This window comes from Solanum dulcamara, chromosome 4 (assembly GCF_947179165.1).
Source record: "Solanum dulcamara chromosome 4, daSolDulc1.2, whole genome shotgun sequence".
NCBI lineage: Eukaryota > Viridiplantae > Streptophyta > Magnoliopsida > Solanales > Solanaceae > Solanum > Solanum dulcamara.
In genome coordinates, this window is record NC_077240.1 from 14,114,129 (window position 1) to 14,130,851 (window position 16,723).

The following is a 16,723-nucleotide window of genomic DNA, read 5'->3' on the forward strand; positions in this document are numbered from 1 at the left end:
CCCAAAAAATTAGTGCATGATACATTACTATTTATGTATCTTATTTTGTTTGAGAAATTCGTATTTTATAAAAGGTACATTTATACATGTAATTATTTCAATAGCATTTTTTTTGTGTGTGATACATAACACAGTAGTGAATTGATATGTATATGATACATGTAATAAAATTTAAAAATTATTAAATTTGATATATATTATGTATTATGTACATATCAATTAATTTGATTCAGAGTGTTGTAGCTATAGAGCATTAAGATTTATGTATCAAATGTATTTATTGGGTAATGTGTACAAACACATAACCTTCTAATTTAAATAAGTTTAAACAAAAATTAAAGACTGCAAATACATAACAACAATAAATATATGATAAATTATACAAATTGTAATAATTATGTTTCAGAAAAAAATTTAAGGCATGAGGCACTCAAATTGAGATATGAAAATAGACCAGAACTCATATATATCAGAAAAAGATTAACAATAAAAAATTAAAAAAAAAAATCAACGAGTTGCTCTATCAATATTGTATCATATACATAAATATGAATATGATGCAAACTGATATTGTTATAAAACATTAGTATTTAAGTATCAACTATAATATTTGATAATGCCTACAAATACATAGTTTTTCTTGTCGAATAAGTTTGGGTGTATGTAATTTAATAAAAGATAACGAAATTTGTAATAGTTATGTATCAAATACATAGCTATGAACATGATGCATACTAATTTGTATTTTAATAAATTAAGCTTATTATCAAAACTAATATTTGAACACGATAATTATGCATGATAAAATTGCAATGTATCATAATATTGAAACGAATGTATTATACATTAATTTAAGAAACAAAAATAACTAGATACATTAAAAATCTGAACCCACATGTATCAAAAAAAAGATAACAACAAAAAATTTTTAAAAAATCAACAATCTGGTTTACTGAAAGCAAAAAAAAATGATGAAGAAATTCTTTACATTTTCTCCTTTGCTTTTTATCTACTCCCGTAGCTTTTTTTTCACTTTCAACAATGGCGTCATCCATGGACTCGACCCAAAATCCTTACCGGAGCCACCAGCAACTTCGACTAATCATTGAATTCAAAACATGATACATTGCATAATGGTCCTCTTCCTGTATGCGTATTATATCAGAACATTGAAACAACTAACATAGACAAAATTAGAAGTCAACATAAAGTAAATACACCAGAAATCTATACCTTAGGTATTGTAGGGCGAGAAATGGTAGATCCAACTTTTCTTCCCTTTTTGGGATATTTTTTTTCCACATTTACTTTAGAAGTCGAAGGTATGTCCTTCTTTGACTTCGACTTCTTCACACTCTGATTCTTCATTAATAATGGATTATGCAATTGTTTGGATCTATTTTTAACAAAATTATCGTCGTTGGAATCATAAACGTGACCAACATTATGTGATGCTAACTGGTAATTCAAATAAGGAAAGAAGAAGCGTCATTCATATGTATCAAAACTTTGTATATGAAAAAAAAATATAGAACAAAAAATCAATGAACTAAAATATAGTGAAGAAAGAACTCGAGGAAATTGATATTGATTGACCAGAGAGAGAACAATTTTGAAATTAAGGGAAATAACTGACGAGATTGAAAGAGTGAAAATAAGAAGAGATTGAGATTGAGGGAGTGAAAATAGAATGAGAAACGTGTAGAATGGAGTTGAGGAGTTATGTATCCGGATCAATTGAATTTTAGTTATGTATCCGAATCAATGGGATTTTAGGGAAAAAGAGGGAGTTTTGTAATATTTTAGAATGGTAGAAAATAATAGAAAATATGATAAAAAAGAATGCGTAAATAGATAATTTTTCCAAGAAATTTTGAATTATTTTGGGTAAAGAATTTCCACCAATAACATTTTGTCTAATTGTTCTTTCTATGTAAGCAATCTTCCCTTTTTTACTAGTCCAATAACCAGAGTTTTATTATTGTGCTGTATAAAACATTTGTCTTGAGTCTTGACATTTTGTCATTTTGAACTTTTTATCACAACAAAGGGAAAGCTCAAATGCTCTAGAACATTTTGTCTCTTTTATTTTCCTTTTCATATAAAACGATATTAATGTTGAAATAAAACAAGCAGCATTGAGAGCAATACGTGTTGCTGGCCTAAAATTAGTTCATGACATGTGCAGGACAAGGATGATTAAAAGCACATATATCCTAGGTGCACAATCAAGGAGAGATGAAGTCAAAATTTAAAGCTTATAAATTCGATATCTATTTCTTAAAATACCTAAAGGGTTAAGGTAAGCATATCATGAGAAAAAGAGCAAAGCTTATGCTCGACTAATTGAATGGAGTTCACAATTTTAAAGAATCAAGCTTAAGTACTGTGGAGATTTATTTGAAGAGCTTTGGTTATGAATGAACAAGCATGTGGGAGCAACACTGCTTGCATTCATTCAATTGATTTGAAATGACGGGTATACTAAACATACACATACGATCTTGAAATAAATCTGATCCGACTTCTAGCCTTTTATTCTCTATCGCTCTCGACTAGTCCTATAGCTTGAAAGAATCTCCTTCATGTAGTGATTCACGGGTGGAAATCATGAACGATTTTAAGTGAGTAGACATCTCCCCTCCCTTTACTCTTGGACATCCTAATACGGTGCCATCTACTTCTGAATGGGTTGAATAAACTGAGCTACAATCTATTAGCGAAAGATTCAATCTCAACATTTGGTGTCCCCGATCCAAGAGTGGAATACTTGGAGAGAGTAGTTAGAAGAAGGAAGTCTTGAAGTCCCCTTTGTTTGAATATATTATCATTAGGGGTGTTCACGATTTGTGTAAAAATTGATCCAAACAGATAAACCAAATCAAATCGATCAAGTAAATCAATTTTTTATTTGATTTGGTTTGATTTTACATTTTTAAAAATCGATAATGTTTGGTTAGTTTTTGTTCAAAAAAACCGAAGAAATAACCGAACCGAACCGACAAATTATATACATATTTTTTTATAATTATATATACATAATATATTATTTTTTATGAATACTTTTTTAGGCAAAAAATACAACACACTAATTTAAAATAGTAAGGTATAATACTCTTTTATTGTACAACCATATCATTAGCTTATGCTTTATTTAGTAAGTTTATGTTGTGTAGTACATTGGATTAGCTAACAATATAAGCAGGAAGTTAAACATAATTAAATTTCTAGTATAAGAATTATAAGATCCAAAATGACATGAATACAATTTATTTTTTTGAATGAATTATTGTTTTTTCTTCTCTTTTGAATGAATCTTTTATTTTATTTTTGTGTATGATTAGTAACCGAATAACCGAACCAAATCAAACCGTAACCGATAACAATCAAATTGATGGATGTATATTTTAATTCGTTTGGTTTGATTTTGAACAATAATAACCGATCCATGAACACCCTTAATTATCATATTCAATTTAGCATTAACATCAGCATCTTGCAGACGCCGAGTATGCTACGTAACTCAAGCACTCTCAAGGCTCAAGACATTATGAAACCCGCTTTTGCTAGGCTAGTTGGTCTACATAAAATATTTCTGCCTAATCTAATAGCTAAGGGTAAAAGATCCGTACAGAATGTATCATGAAATGTCCTTCTCTTTTAGTTGTGGTCTAATTGCGCTCTATCGATGAAAACCTCCTACTAGTCACTGGGAGATGATATCAGTGCTATCTTGTTAAGAGTCGTAATCAAATTAAAAGGCTTAGAGCCTTATACTCGTTCAAGAGAAAGAAAGATTCTATAGCAGTAAACTAAGCTCCAGCTCCGTTCGTCCAGGCAAGCAGCATAGTGGGGAATTATATAATGTTGGAGAGACAAATGATCACATTCTATCCAATGTCAAAAAGACAAGTCCACTAGATGAGGTATAGGTCGTCGTTAGTGCTTTTTAAGAATGATGCATGAATTTTTTTTATTAAATAAATAAATAGAATTCAATAAGTACATTTGTTCTATGGAATTAAGCACATGTAGGGCAAGTGGAAAGGTGGGACCATAAACACAATTTGATTTTTTAGCTGCATAGGTTAATGTATGTACACCTTTCTTTGACAAACTTTTTTGCATCCCTGTTTTAATTTATATTTTAGCTTCTAGAAATGTATCTCGTCAATAAACTACCAAATCAAAAAGTTATTAGTAAAAGACCAACAAAAGAACTACAATAAATTGAGAAGAAAGAATTTTTTAAAGCAGAATCACCAAAATTAACATGACATAGCTATTAGAGGCAGAGCAAATAAATTTAATGAAGTTATTAAGTAAGAAAAAGAAATACAAGAAACGCCATATATTTCGTAAATTAATTTTGGGTCATTTCTGTCACTACATAACTTAAAACAATATTATGTATATAAAAGGTTCAACAGTTTGTATAGTAATTACCATCTTTGTCCTGCTATTTGTATAATTACGATAATTTTTTGAACCCATTGGGACCCCATACTCATCATGGACTTGTCTGAGTTGGAATTAATTAATTTTAGCTGTCCAGATTTTCTTCAGAGAATCAGATACCTTGCTCTTTGGCTGAAGCTTCACAAAGTTGTATTGCTTTCCCTTTTGTGTTTCTTTCTTTGTTATGTCCTTTTCATTTTCAAACTATTGCAAACCAAAAAAATGGAAATCCCAATGTCTATCATGCCGCTATAACGTGGTTTAATATAAAGGGAAATTTCTTTTACTTTTTTCCCCCTTTTATTGGATAAATACTTAGCTTGATACCTTCAGATTTTGGTCATATTATATAGAGAAAAGGTTCAAATATGTTATCGAATTTTGAGAAAAAGTTCATTTATGTCATCCGTTAAAAGTTCAGCTCATTTATGTCATTTTCGTTTGAGAAAAGGCTCATTCATGACATTATTTGTAAACTAAAAATATTTTCCGTTTTGCAAAACTATTTTGTACAAGTGGTCAATTATGATTTGGCCACGTCATTAACTAAATTATTTTTTAAAATGAAAAAGGTTCAAATATGCCATCGAACTTTGAGAAAAGGCTCATCAATGCCATCCGTTAAAAGTTTGGCTCATCTATTCCATTTCAGTTAACAAATAATGGCATGAATGAGTCTTTTCTCAAATGAAAATGACATAAATAAGCTTTTTTCTCAAAGTTCGATGGCATAGTTGAGCTTTTTCCCAATTATATACTTCTCTAGCAACTTATGATGCCAAGGGTGTTACAATATGGGTGTGCTAGAGTAAATTGGGAAGGTCAAAACTAATTGAATTAATTCATAGAACGTATTACTTCGTTCAAAGGTTAATTGAATCGACTAGATTGGGTCAACTTGGACGATCAAGTAATGGGCCATTATCAAATTCATCCAATTTAAAATTAATTTTTAATTTGATTATTCTATTTTTGAAAAACGTGTTTAATCCCCTAATTAACTCAAAAAATATATCCTTTTTTAGAGAGTAAAAGTGTGTACAAATATAGAAAGGAGAATTTTGTTGTACAACAAACCAAAAATTAATAATCTATATTTTGTCCAAGTTTCCAACGGGTCAATTTGCTCCAAATTGACGATATATATATATATATATATATATATATATATATATATATATATATATATATATTCTTAGCACAAGCTAAGTCTAGACATGTCTGGCGAGGTACAATATTGGGGTAAATTTGATACCTAACTTCTACCATATCACATTATTGTTGTATCTCATAGAAAATACTTGACTTTTCACATGAAGAAAAAATTAGATTTGAATCACCCATACGTTAGTCAAAATGTGTTAGCGTATGACAATGAAAAATAAGTGTATTTTTTAGTAGTGACTATTGCGTTTATAAAATATCTTGATTTAGATTTTAGAGGACCAGTCTTTATTGTTGGATGAGCTATCGAAGCCATTGGGGATGTTATGTTGTTTGGCATCTCTCTTTGTGATGTGCAATTAATTATTCTGCTGCTCTTTGCGGTGAAGAATCCTGTTGCCATTATTGTCTAGTTCCTCCTTTTTTTTTCTCTTTTTGTGACCATAATATATGCTAAGGCCTAAGGGGTCCACTTCTGTTTAGTGAATTATAAATTGAAGCTTTTCTTAATTAATAATTAAGGTGTAGCAAATTAATAGTAGTATTGTCAGCTTTCCATCATGCTCAACGAAATTCTTGCTAAAAGTCAGTATCAAGTGCCTCCCTACCTAACCACAAAATAAAGTGACATGGGCGGAATAATATTATCACACTTCGAAATAGCAATTAAAAGTTTTGAATTGGAGCCACATATTTAATTGAGAGCTTTTTGATATATTTTGATGGTTTATAATACTTAATTATACGTGCTTGAATTCAAAACTTTTCATATTCAAATAAGTGACTATTTGTATTTATGATTTCACATTTAATCATTTTTACGAGGTTTATTAAACAAAAGGGTAATGAAGGAAAATATGATTCAAATTTTGTCCTTTATTATTTTTCTTAATATGTGTGTATTATGTTAGAAATTCAGTTAATATGAAATAGACGAAGTACTATATATATTTGTTGTATTTTTATTTCAACACGTTTATAGTTTTTAACGATGGAACACAAAATAATGAATATCTTCATCGAACTATTATCAAGTTAGGCATATCTAAGACTTTTTGGCAAATCAAAGCTGCCAATCTATAAAGGTTAATTACTCATCTTGATTTTGCAGGACAAACTACCAAACTAATCTAACCTATATTGAAACTTTGATATAAGTATGAATAAAAATGTCCATACACTTGGATTTCGGTTCATCAAAATTGCAATATTTGGTCTAAAAAGACAGCGCATTTATGATTTTTGAGGTATCTGTTGGTTAGTACAGTGTCTTTCTGATATCTAATGCTCCTCTTTACTATTAGAGTCAGTGTGGCTTGAATTTAGGAGTTAGTTTACTTTTTGTTTGTTATTTTTCCCCTCTTAAACCTCTCTCTATTATCCTTAATTTCTTTGCAACATTACTGTTATTTATGTCTTAATCTATTGGATCTGGATTAATAGAGGGTCTAGCACTGGAGCTAACTCAAGAAACTTTCCAGATAAAATTGTTTGTTTTATAAAACAATGTCATGCATTACTCAAAAAACTGAGTGACAATTTTAGTCAAAGAATTCATGCCGGGGTATGGAGATACTGTTAGAAGTTGCATAAAATTTTTTGGTTATAATAAATGTACAAAACGGGTATCCTGTTAAGGAGTGGGGAAATTTTTCTTTCAATAAAGAAGTGTTTTAAAAGTCCGCAGATTTTCATTTTTTTTTTTTTTGGTTTTCATTTCTTTGTTTGAGTCTGACTAATTCAAATTGACACATTGCAGAACTCATTTTTGAGGACAATGCTCCTATCAAGATTTTTTTTATTACGTCTGATTAAGAATAAAAAAAATCTAAATCATCCACCACAATTCATGTTGATCACGAATTTTCAGTTTATACCTCACAACAAATAAATCTTCTTTTACACTATTCTAACATATAATTTATATGAAAAAAAGGGAAATAAATAATATAGGAAAGTCTAGGTCTAGAAGAGAAAAAAAGAGGAAAGTTTATGTTGCATTGTTGGACATGCAAGATGAAATTGAGAGACAAAATTTTTACAAGGGAAGGGAGATTTATTGATGATAAAAAGTTTAAATGGAAATGATCGGCAAGGTTAATTGCCCCATTTGGAGTAATTTTAGGAAAATGATTATGGAACACAATTGATTATGCTTAATTGAATGATTAATTTGGTAGGTGTGTACCAAATTACCATATCATAGTGAATATAAACCAAAAACTTAATTACTTATAATCAGTCCTATAGTACAATACTATAAATTGTTTGGACTTTGGGGGAGAATAAATTTTTTAGTTTTATATTATTATTTTTTACTAAAGAATCTTTTTAATTTTTTACTTATACAAGATATAAAAAACTCATTTTCTTTAATTTAATTTAATTTTTAAGTGGCCTAGAGATCTTTATCTTGTCGAAACTTTGACTACTTCATATTTTTGTGTTTGGCAAATTCAATCCTTTAACTTGAGTTTTTTGTTGAGGAATGTTTCTTGTTTACGACAAGCAGAATTGTCGGTACTTATAGGATATTGTGACTCCTAAATAGGTAAGATAAGAAGTCAAATTTAAATTGGGCATTTCTAATTAAAAATAGTTATTTTATATTAGTTGTCTATTTTATTGTGAAATTAAGTTAGAGAGTAACAATATAAAGTAAGAAAGTAGACGAGAGATGAGAGCTTTCTTATTCTTCCAATTATTCAAGTGAACTCTAATGCCTCTATTTATAGGGCTATATAGAAGCACACAAAAGGTTAGTCATAATTATGACATTAATCATGAAAGTTATGGAAACATCAATTATGAAAGTTGTGGAGGAGGATCAAATGGGAAGATTATAAAGGTGTGCGGATTACTACATATAATAGTGTAGTTACATCTTGAGGTTATAAACATCCACATAAGTATAATATATTTACAATAAAAAAGTATTTTTTTTATATTATCATTACAATTTTTTTTGGAAAGAATCTGACAAGCCTCTCGCCCACTGAATCGATAATTGTCAATTATAAACTCAAAATCTATTATTTTCTCTATTTAATTTAACTTGATATAAAATTTTAAAAAGAAAAAGAGATTTTAAAATTAAATTATTATCAAATATAAGAATATAATATTTCTTTTTTTTCAAATTAACGTTAAAAAAAGTGAGTTTTGTAAATTAGAACATGGAATACAAATAAATAGGACGTGTTAACTAGAAGACAAAGACACATGCACTTTACAGGAAGAAAGATGCATATCTTTAGCTTAAGATATTACTTTCCAGTAGAAAAAGAAAAAAAATATCCAAATTATAACTCCAAACAAGAAACAACCTTCCTTTTCTAATTTGTTTTTTTTCTTTTCTTTTACGTACATCACCGCTACGGTACAGTTGACACCCACGAGAGGGCAAAAATCCACCGTCTCTGTTACTCACCATTATTTATACTCCCAACGCCCCCCTCTCTCTTCCTACTCTCACTTCCTCCTTTTTCCTTCCCCCAAATCTCCCCTCTAAAAATAATAATGGAAGGAAAATCCATTTCCCTTTCCTTCCTCTTCACTTTCTCTTCCATTGTCATTCCCCTCTTTGCCATTTCTGTCTCTTCCACTTCCCTTCAATACCAAAATTTTGTCTTACACTCCCTTCCCCAAACTCAACTTCAGTCCCAAGATTTCGATGCCCAGCTATTTTCCGGCGATGGGTACGAACCGGATCCGGATAACACACTCTCTGTACAGTTGCATCATGTCGACTTAGCATCTCCTTCATCCTTCAATGCTACGCCACATGCTCTGTTCAAGCTCCGTCTCCAACGGGACGCTCATAGAGCTAAGGCAATTTCTGACCTCGCCGCTGCTAACATTACAGTTGGCCGACGCGCCGGAAAGCCCCATGCTGGTGGTAGGGATTTTTCTAGTTCTGTTGTTTCTGGACTTTCTCAGGGTAGTGGAGAGTACTTCACGAGAATCGGTGTTGGTACTCCTTCCAAGTATGCTTACATGGTGTTGGATACTGGAAGTGACGTCGTTTGGATCCAGTGTTCGCCTTGCAAGAAATGCTACACTCAATCCGACCCGGTTTTTGACCCGAAAAAATCGTCTTCCTTCTTTGGTGTTTCATGTGGGTCGCCTTTGTGCCGCCGGTTGGACTCTGCTAGCTGTAACCGCAAGAAGTGTCTTTATCAGGTTTCCTACGGCGACGGTTCTTTCACCGTCGGTGATTTTTCAACTGAAACATTAACTTTCAGGGGTACACGTGTTAACAACGTGGCCCTTGGATGCGGCCACGATAACGAAGGTTTATTCGTCGGAGCCGCCGGGTTATTGGGTCTCGGCCGGGGAAGACTATCATTTCCGACTCAAGCTGGTCGGCGATTCGGTCGGAAATTCTCATACTGCCTTGTGGACCGGTCCGCTTCATCTAGACCATCCTATCTAGTCTTCGGCGAATCAGCGGTTTCTCGAACCGCTGTGTTTACCCCACTCGTCAGTAACCCCAAACTAGATACGTTTTACTACGTGGAGCTCACCGGAATTAGCGTCGGCGGCGCTAGGGTTCCTTCCATCAGGCCGTCGCTATTCAAGCTAGACGCCGCCGGTGATGGTGGGGTCATAGTAGATTCAGGAACTTCCGTGACCCGATTGACCCGACCCGCTTACGTAGCACTGAGGGACGCTTTCAGAATGGGTGCTAGAGATCTGAAGAGAGCACCAGATTTCTCATTGTTCGATACGTGCTTCGATCTGTCAGGGAAAACGGAAGTGAAGGTTCCGACTGTGGTTCTGCATTTCCGGGGAGCTGATGTGTCATTGCCGGCGTCGAACTACTTGATTCCGGTGGACAGTGATGGTACATTCTGCTTTGCTTTTGCAGGCACTATGAGTGGATTGTCCATTATCGGAAACATTCAGCAGCAAGGTTTCAGGGTAGTGTTTGATCTTGCTGGTTCTCGCTTAGGCTTTGCTCCTCATGGTTGTGCTTAAATTGATGACACATTCAATTGGGAAAATATTGCTTCCAAATTCCCCAGTTTATTATGTTTGATGATTTCTTTGGTTGGGGTGGATTAGGATTAGGAGAAGAGTGTGTGTTTGTATTAATCTGCTAAATTAATGTTGTAATACAGGGTTAAGAGAAAGAACCAATTACAACTATGTAGTCACAATTAGTATAGATTTTATAACTCAAAATACAATGTGTGTTCTGTAAAAGATGGGGCGAAGTTGATAGTTGCTGCAAAATGTGCGGCGCTGCTTAAACTTGCCATTGCTTTATATATTTAATTTGTTTTCTTTGTGTTTCGATTTTCTTAGAATTTCTGCAAGGACAATTTTGATGATTTCCTCCGATGAAAGTTCCACTATAATTGTAATGACCCGTTTTGGAAAATAGTCATTTTTCATTCCTAAAAAATTCCTTTTCTACATTTAAATCGGAAATTTTAGACTATTCGATAATTTGATTAATTAATTAATGGTTGATGCTAAATAAATAATTTAATTGGTGGGTTAAAGTGTTAATTTATTTAATACACTCTATTATTTTTTTCATATTTATTAAAATAAGTTAGTAGGGTTTGTAAATTTAAATACATAATATAATTAGTTTGAGAAAAAAAAAGAACAGTGACAAACGAGCAGAAGTTGGAAAAAAAATACGGAGAAAGAAAGAAAAGAAAGGGGAAAAGAAAAATAAAGGATGAGAGAAAAATATGAATTTTCGTTCCAAAGCGTAAAGGTAATTATTAAATTTTTATGTGATTATGAACATATTTTTAGGATATATTGGTTGGAGAAATAACGGTGAAATAAGAAAATATGATCCTGGGGTTTTTCACATAAAATCTTGATTTGGGGTCGAATAACGATCCGTTTTAGCTAAAATTTGACATGTGAGTTTATTTTATCATGAGTGAACATAATCGAAAAGAAAATTTCAGATTTGACTTCAATGACTCGGGATGATTTTTTGGACCCAATTTTTGATTCGAAAGATTATGTATTTGAACAGATTTTTGATCGTTCGGAAGCATTACAAAAGACTCAAGTTTTAAAGTGATTATTCAATTTAATTAAGGCAAGTTAATTTCTAAACCTCAGTTTAAGCTTCTAGATGCTTGTATATCCGTGTTATGTGTACTGGGGAGTAATGAGAATTGAACTGGTTATTGACTGTATGATTGACCTTAAAAATGGAGATGAGGGGTAAAAATGGTGATCTAATGACATGTATCGGTGGAATTGATATGTTGTGATTATGAGTTTATTTTGGACATGTGAAATGACTATGTTGATGTGAGATAGAAAAAAATTATTGTTGTTGTCATGTTATTATCGTGAATCATATGAACATCAATTGATTGCATTGGTTTGACATACTACGCTAAGACTGAAAATGATATGAAACAAAAGGGTCGGGCCACACGCTCCGTGGCAGGATATGTATATTGAGGGGAAGGGCCACACGCTCCATGGCAGGTCACATGGACAGAAATGTCCCCCATGGGTTTTGAACTGTAATTCAGCGGATGTGTATTGATAAGACAGACATGCATCATCTCATTGCATTGCATCGCATTTTGTTGATATTTGTAAATTCTTGTTTACCCTTTTTTTGCTCTGTATATGCTGAACTTGACTTGATATGATTCATTGATGAGACTATTGATGAGTATTCATGGATTGTATTAGTGTTATTATTGTACAAGTGTAGAGTTGAGCTGATTTTATACAGGTTGTAGTTAAGGAGGTTCGGTTGGGAGGATAGGAGTACTTGTATCTATTGAACTTTGCTTAATTTTAGTTGTCCATTTGTTGAGTACCGTGTTGTTTTGGTACTCACCCCTTGCTTCTACACTTGTGTAGGTTATGAGCCCGGACCTCCTTGATCTTTTAGTGTTCTCTACCACGTCTGAGGCTATCATCTCGAGTATTGAGGTAGCTGTTACATTCATCTAATGGACACCTCTTACTCTTTAATATGTTTTAGTCATATTCTAGAGACAAAGACATTGTGACTGTATTTTCTTTCGTACTTCGGTATTGTATTAGTGGCTTGTACACTTGACAACCAATCTTAGGGATTTTGAGTTTATTTTACGTGTTTTCGGTTAAGTTAAATTTTGTTTCCTTTTTTTTTCTTTCGCATCTACTTTCCGTTGGATATTAGACTGACTTATCTCGGTGAGTTGAGATAAGTCCATCACACCCGAATTTGGATCGTGACAATAATTTTACGAAAAAGATTTTTATTACTTTGCACTAACAAATGTAAAGTAACTAAAAAATTATGCTCTTAAGATTTGTATGTTACGTTATGGACATATTTTGACAGTAGGGAGTGACATTTAACGCTACAATTGGTGAGCTACTATGGTTGCGCAGTTAATGGCTGCATTAATCGTACCATTATGCAAAGGAAAGAAATTCAACTTTTTTTTCACAAAGCCTTCGATTTTAATATCATAGGAAAATAGTATAAATTGCTAGACCGTGTGTAATTGAGATTTGAGGTTATGAAGAGCAAAATAATTTTTAGCACTTGAAATAAGATAGTATTTCTTCTGTTCCAATTTATTTGAGTTACCTACTTTTAGTTCATTTGGCAACTTTTAAATTTTATGTTCTACTTGACATATCTAAGATTATAAAAGAAAGAAAAAATACTAATATAATCGAAATTTGTATAATGAAAGTGAGTCATGCGATTTAATGATTTTCAGCTGGAAGGGATGTTGACAAATTATATATGTCTGGTTTGTTGATAAAATTAAGAAGTGGGAATAGTCAATACTCCCACTCGGTACTATAGTACTATACTTAATTTAATCAATCGAATTAAATTAAAAGTCTGTTTGAATGGGCTTAAAAAAGTAATTTTTATGTATGAAGTGTTTTTAGAACTTTGAAGTGCTGAAAGTTATTTTTATAAATAAGCAGTTGAGTATTTGGATAAAAGTGCTTATGATGTAAATTTTAGGGTTAAAAGAATAAAAAAAAAAGGTAGTTTGAAAATTTAGTTATAATATAAGAGATATAAAAGTAATTTTCATGATCAAAGAAAATGACTTTAAACACTTTGGAAAAAAAAGTTAGGAATTCTAACTTTTTATTTTTGACTGACTTTAAAAACTTTATGGCTTAAAGTCAGCATTAGACAAACACGTCCAAAAGCTAAAAAGGGGCTTTAAGTTGGTTTTGACCAACTTAAAGCCAATCTAAACGGGCTCTAAATTAGCTTCTTCTTTCCTTCTTTCTTTTATCTGTTTTTACTTTGATATTAAGGGTTGAAATTACAGTTAATTACCAATTATTGTTAATCATTTGTGAGAGCAATTATGCTGAATCTATGTTCTTCCCAAGTTCCGAGCAAATTACGGCAGCCGTGCATTGCGGTGGAACAATAATACTAACTCTCTTATCAATTAAAGTTCTCTAGTGATTATGTATTGTTGCTGTTGGGACCCATTGATTTCTTTTTTTTCTCCTCTCACGTTATTACGGTGCGGGGTATATATTATTCACTTAGATTTTGATAATAATTTGTCAATGCTCAATATTTTCAATAATAATTATTTGTCCCTCTCAAATATTCTTACTTGTTACTGCTTTTTGCTCTAGATTAATTCAATTCGCGCATGCAATTTCCAAATCCCACTTTGATAAGTGAAATACTCTTATTTAAGGGGATTCTATTAGTATCAAAATTTGAATCAGATACTTCCAATTAAACTTGGAAATATGCTTATCATTTCACTTATATATACCATTATTGATAATGATCTCTACTAGCAAATGGATATAAAAATATAGGGGCGGATTTAGGTGCCGAAGGATGTTTATTCAAATCTTCTCGCTAAAACATTATACTATTATAAGGTAAAATTTTCAGCCAAAGGCCCATGACCTAATTCAATTTGTAAAAGGATTGGAATAATTCTCCTAATTTGATTCCCAATTCAATTTGAAAAAAGATTGGAATTATAATCCTATTTGGAGTTGGTTTTAGCTTTATAAAAAAAATGACCACTCTATAAATCGAATGATTTGAGAGAATTATACAATTGCTCATTGGCAGTGTCTTTGAGAGACATTAGGCACATAAGAGAGGTTTTTGAGAAAGCTTTCAATAAGAGAGAAGAGAGAAGAAAATGGTGTTTTCCGCAACAATTTTACTTCTCCGATCAACAACCTTCAAATTGTGTTTTCGATTCATTAACCGTTGGATCGGACTAAGATTTTTATTGAGTGTTCCTAACATCTTAGTGTTTGATTTGAACGATAAAGATCGAATTTGGAGGTTAGAAACATCCTATTTTAGGTCCCGTACAGTAGCTCTATTTTAAGTGAGTTTTTTTCTTCCTATTACTTTGATTGGTGTAGCTATTGCTTCTCCTTGCTTGACAATTGTTGTGTAGCCATTTAGTAGAATATTTATAACCCTGTTATTGTTATAGTGGAGCAATTCGGATATCAATGATTCCATTGTTGTTACTTTTGATTTGAAGGATTTTTTCATGTTAAATTTGGTGTTATTTATTTTCTCTGTTTTTGGGTTTGCGTCCTTCTGTCATAACAAGTGGTATCAGAGCCTTAATTTAATGGAGGGTAATATGAGCAAGATGGTGTGTTAAAATGGAAGTAACTACAATATATGTAAGAGCAAGATGAAAGATTTACTGTTTGTGAAAAAGATGCATCTTCCCGTTTTCACTGCTCATAAACCCGAGAATGTGACAGATGAAAATTAAAATTTTGAGCACCAACAAGTATGTGTATATATAAGGCAATGGGTTGAAGATAATGTTCGCAACCATATTATGAATGAGACACGTGCTAGAACATTGTGGGAAAAGTTAGAGACATTTTACGCTTCAAAATCTAGCAATAACAAGTTATTTTTTGCTAAAGCTTTAGATGACCTTTAAATACAAGGAGGGCAGTCATATTCTTGATCATATAAATGATTTACAAGGTGTTCTTGATCAGTTGTCAGAAATGAGTGTCAATTTTGATGATGAAATACAAGGACTTTAGCTTCTTAATACTCTACCAGTTTCTTAGAAAACTCTTCGAGTTTCTTTAATTAATTCTGCTTCCGGTGGTAAAGTTACTATGGAATATACAAAAAGTGGTGTGTTGAATGAAGAAGTCAGAATAAGATCTCAAGGCACATCCTCACATTCAGATATTCTCTTTACAGAAGATCGAGGGGGAGGTAAAACAAGGGGTTCAAGAAGTAGAGGTAAAAGTAGAAGCAAGTCAAGATCCAAGTGTCAAAATGTTTTATGTCATCATTGTGGGAAAAAAAGATATATTAAAAGATTTTTCAACAAGTTGAAGCAAGACCTTAGAGAAGGAAAGAAAGAAGAAAATCATGGATACACTATTGTTGTTATTGTCCGAGATGACCTTCTCTTTGCTTGTGATTAAAACGTCATTAATTTTATATCTCAAGATACAAATTGGATAGTAGATTCTAGAGCTAAATCGCATGTCACACCGATGAAAGACTTCTTTTCATCTTATACTTCTGTTAATTCCAGCGTGTTAAAGATAGGTAATGTTGGTGAGGTTAAGGTGCTTGGTGTTTGCACGATTTGTTTGAAAACCAATCTTGATACAACGTTAGTCCTTTAGAATGTCAAGCACGCTCCATACATTCCTTTGAATTTGATCTTTGTAGGATAACTAGATGATGATGGCTACCATAATGACTTGTTCAATAGACAATGGAAGATCACCAAAGGCTCATTGATTATAGCTCGAGGAAAAAAGAATTCAAATTTATACGTGACACAAGGATCAATTTTTGGGGACTCTATAAATTTGGTAGAAAATGAGACTTTATCAGAATTATGGCACACGAGACTCAATCATATGAGCGAGAGAGGGATCACATATTTAGCTGAGAAGAATTTATTTGCTGGTGTGAAGCAAGCAGAGGTGAAGAGATGTGTTTATTTCTTAACTGAGAAACAGAAAAGAGTTTCTTTCACAGTCATTTTCCTTCAAGAAAGTATGAACTACTGGAGTTAGTACACTCTAACTTGTGTGGTCCTTTTATAGTAAAATCAAAAGGTGGTGCACTTTACTTTACAACTTT

At 32.2% G+C, this 16,723-nt stretch overlaps 1 protein-coding gene across 1 annotated transcript; it reads left to right on the top strand.

Annotated features, from left to right (window-relative positions):
* Positions 1–8,930: 8,930 nt before the first annotated feature.
* On the top strand, positions 8,931–10,920 carry LOC129886444 (aspartyl protease family protein 2-like). The gene has a single exon (XM_055961136.1). It carries the CDS (start codon positions 9,142–9,144, stop codon positions 10,600–10,602), a length of 1,461 nt encoding a protein of 486 aa, XP_055817111.1. The 5' UTR covers positions 8,931–9,141; the 3' UTR covers positions 10,603–10,920.
* The last annotated feature ends 5,803 nt before the right edge of the window (positions 10,921–16,723 follow it).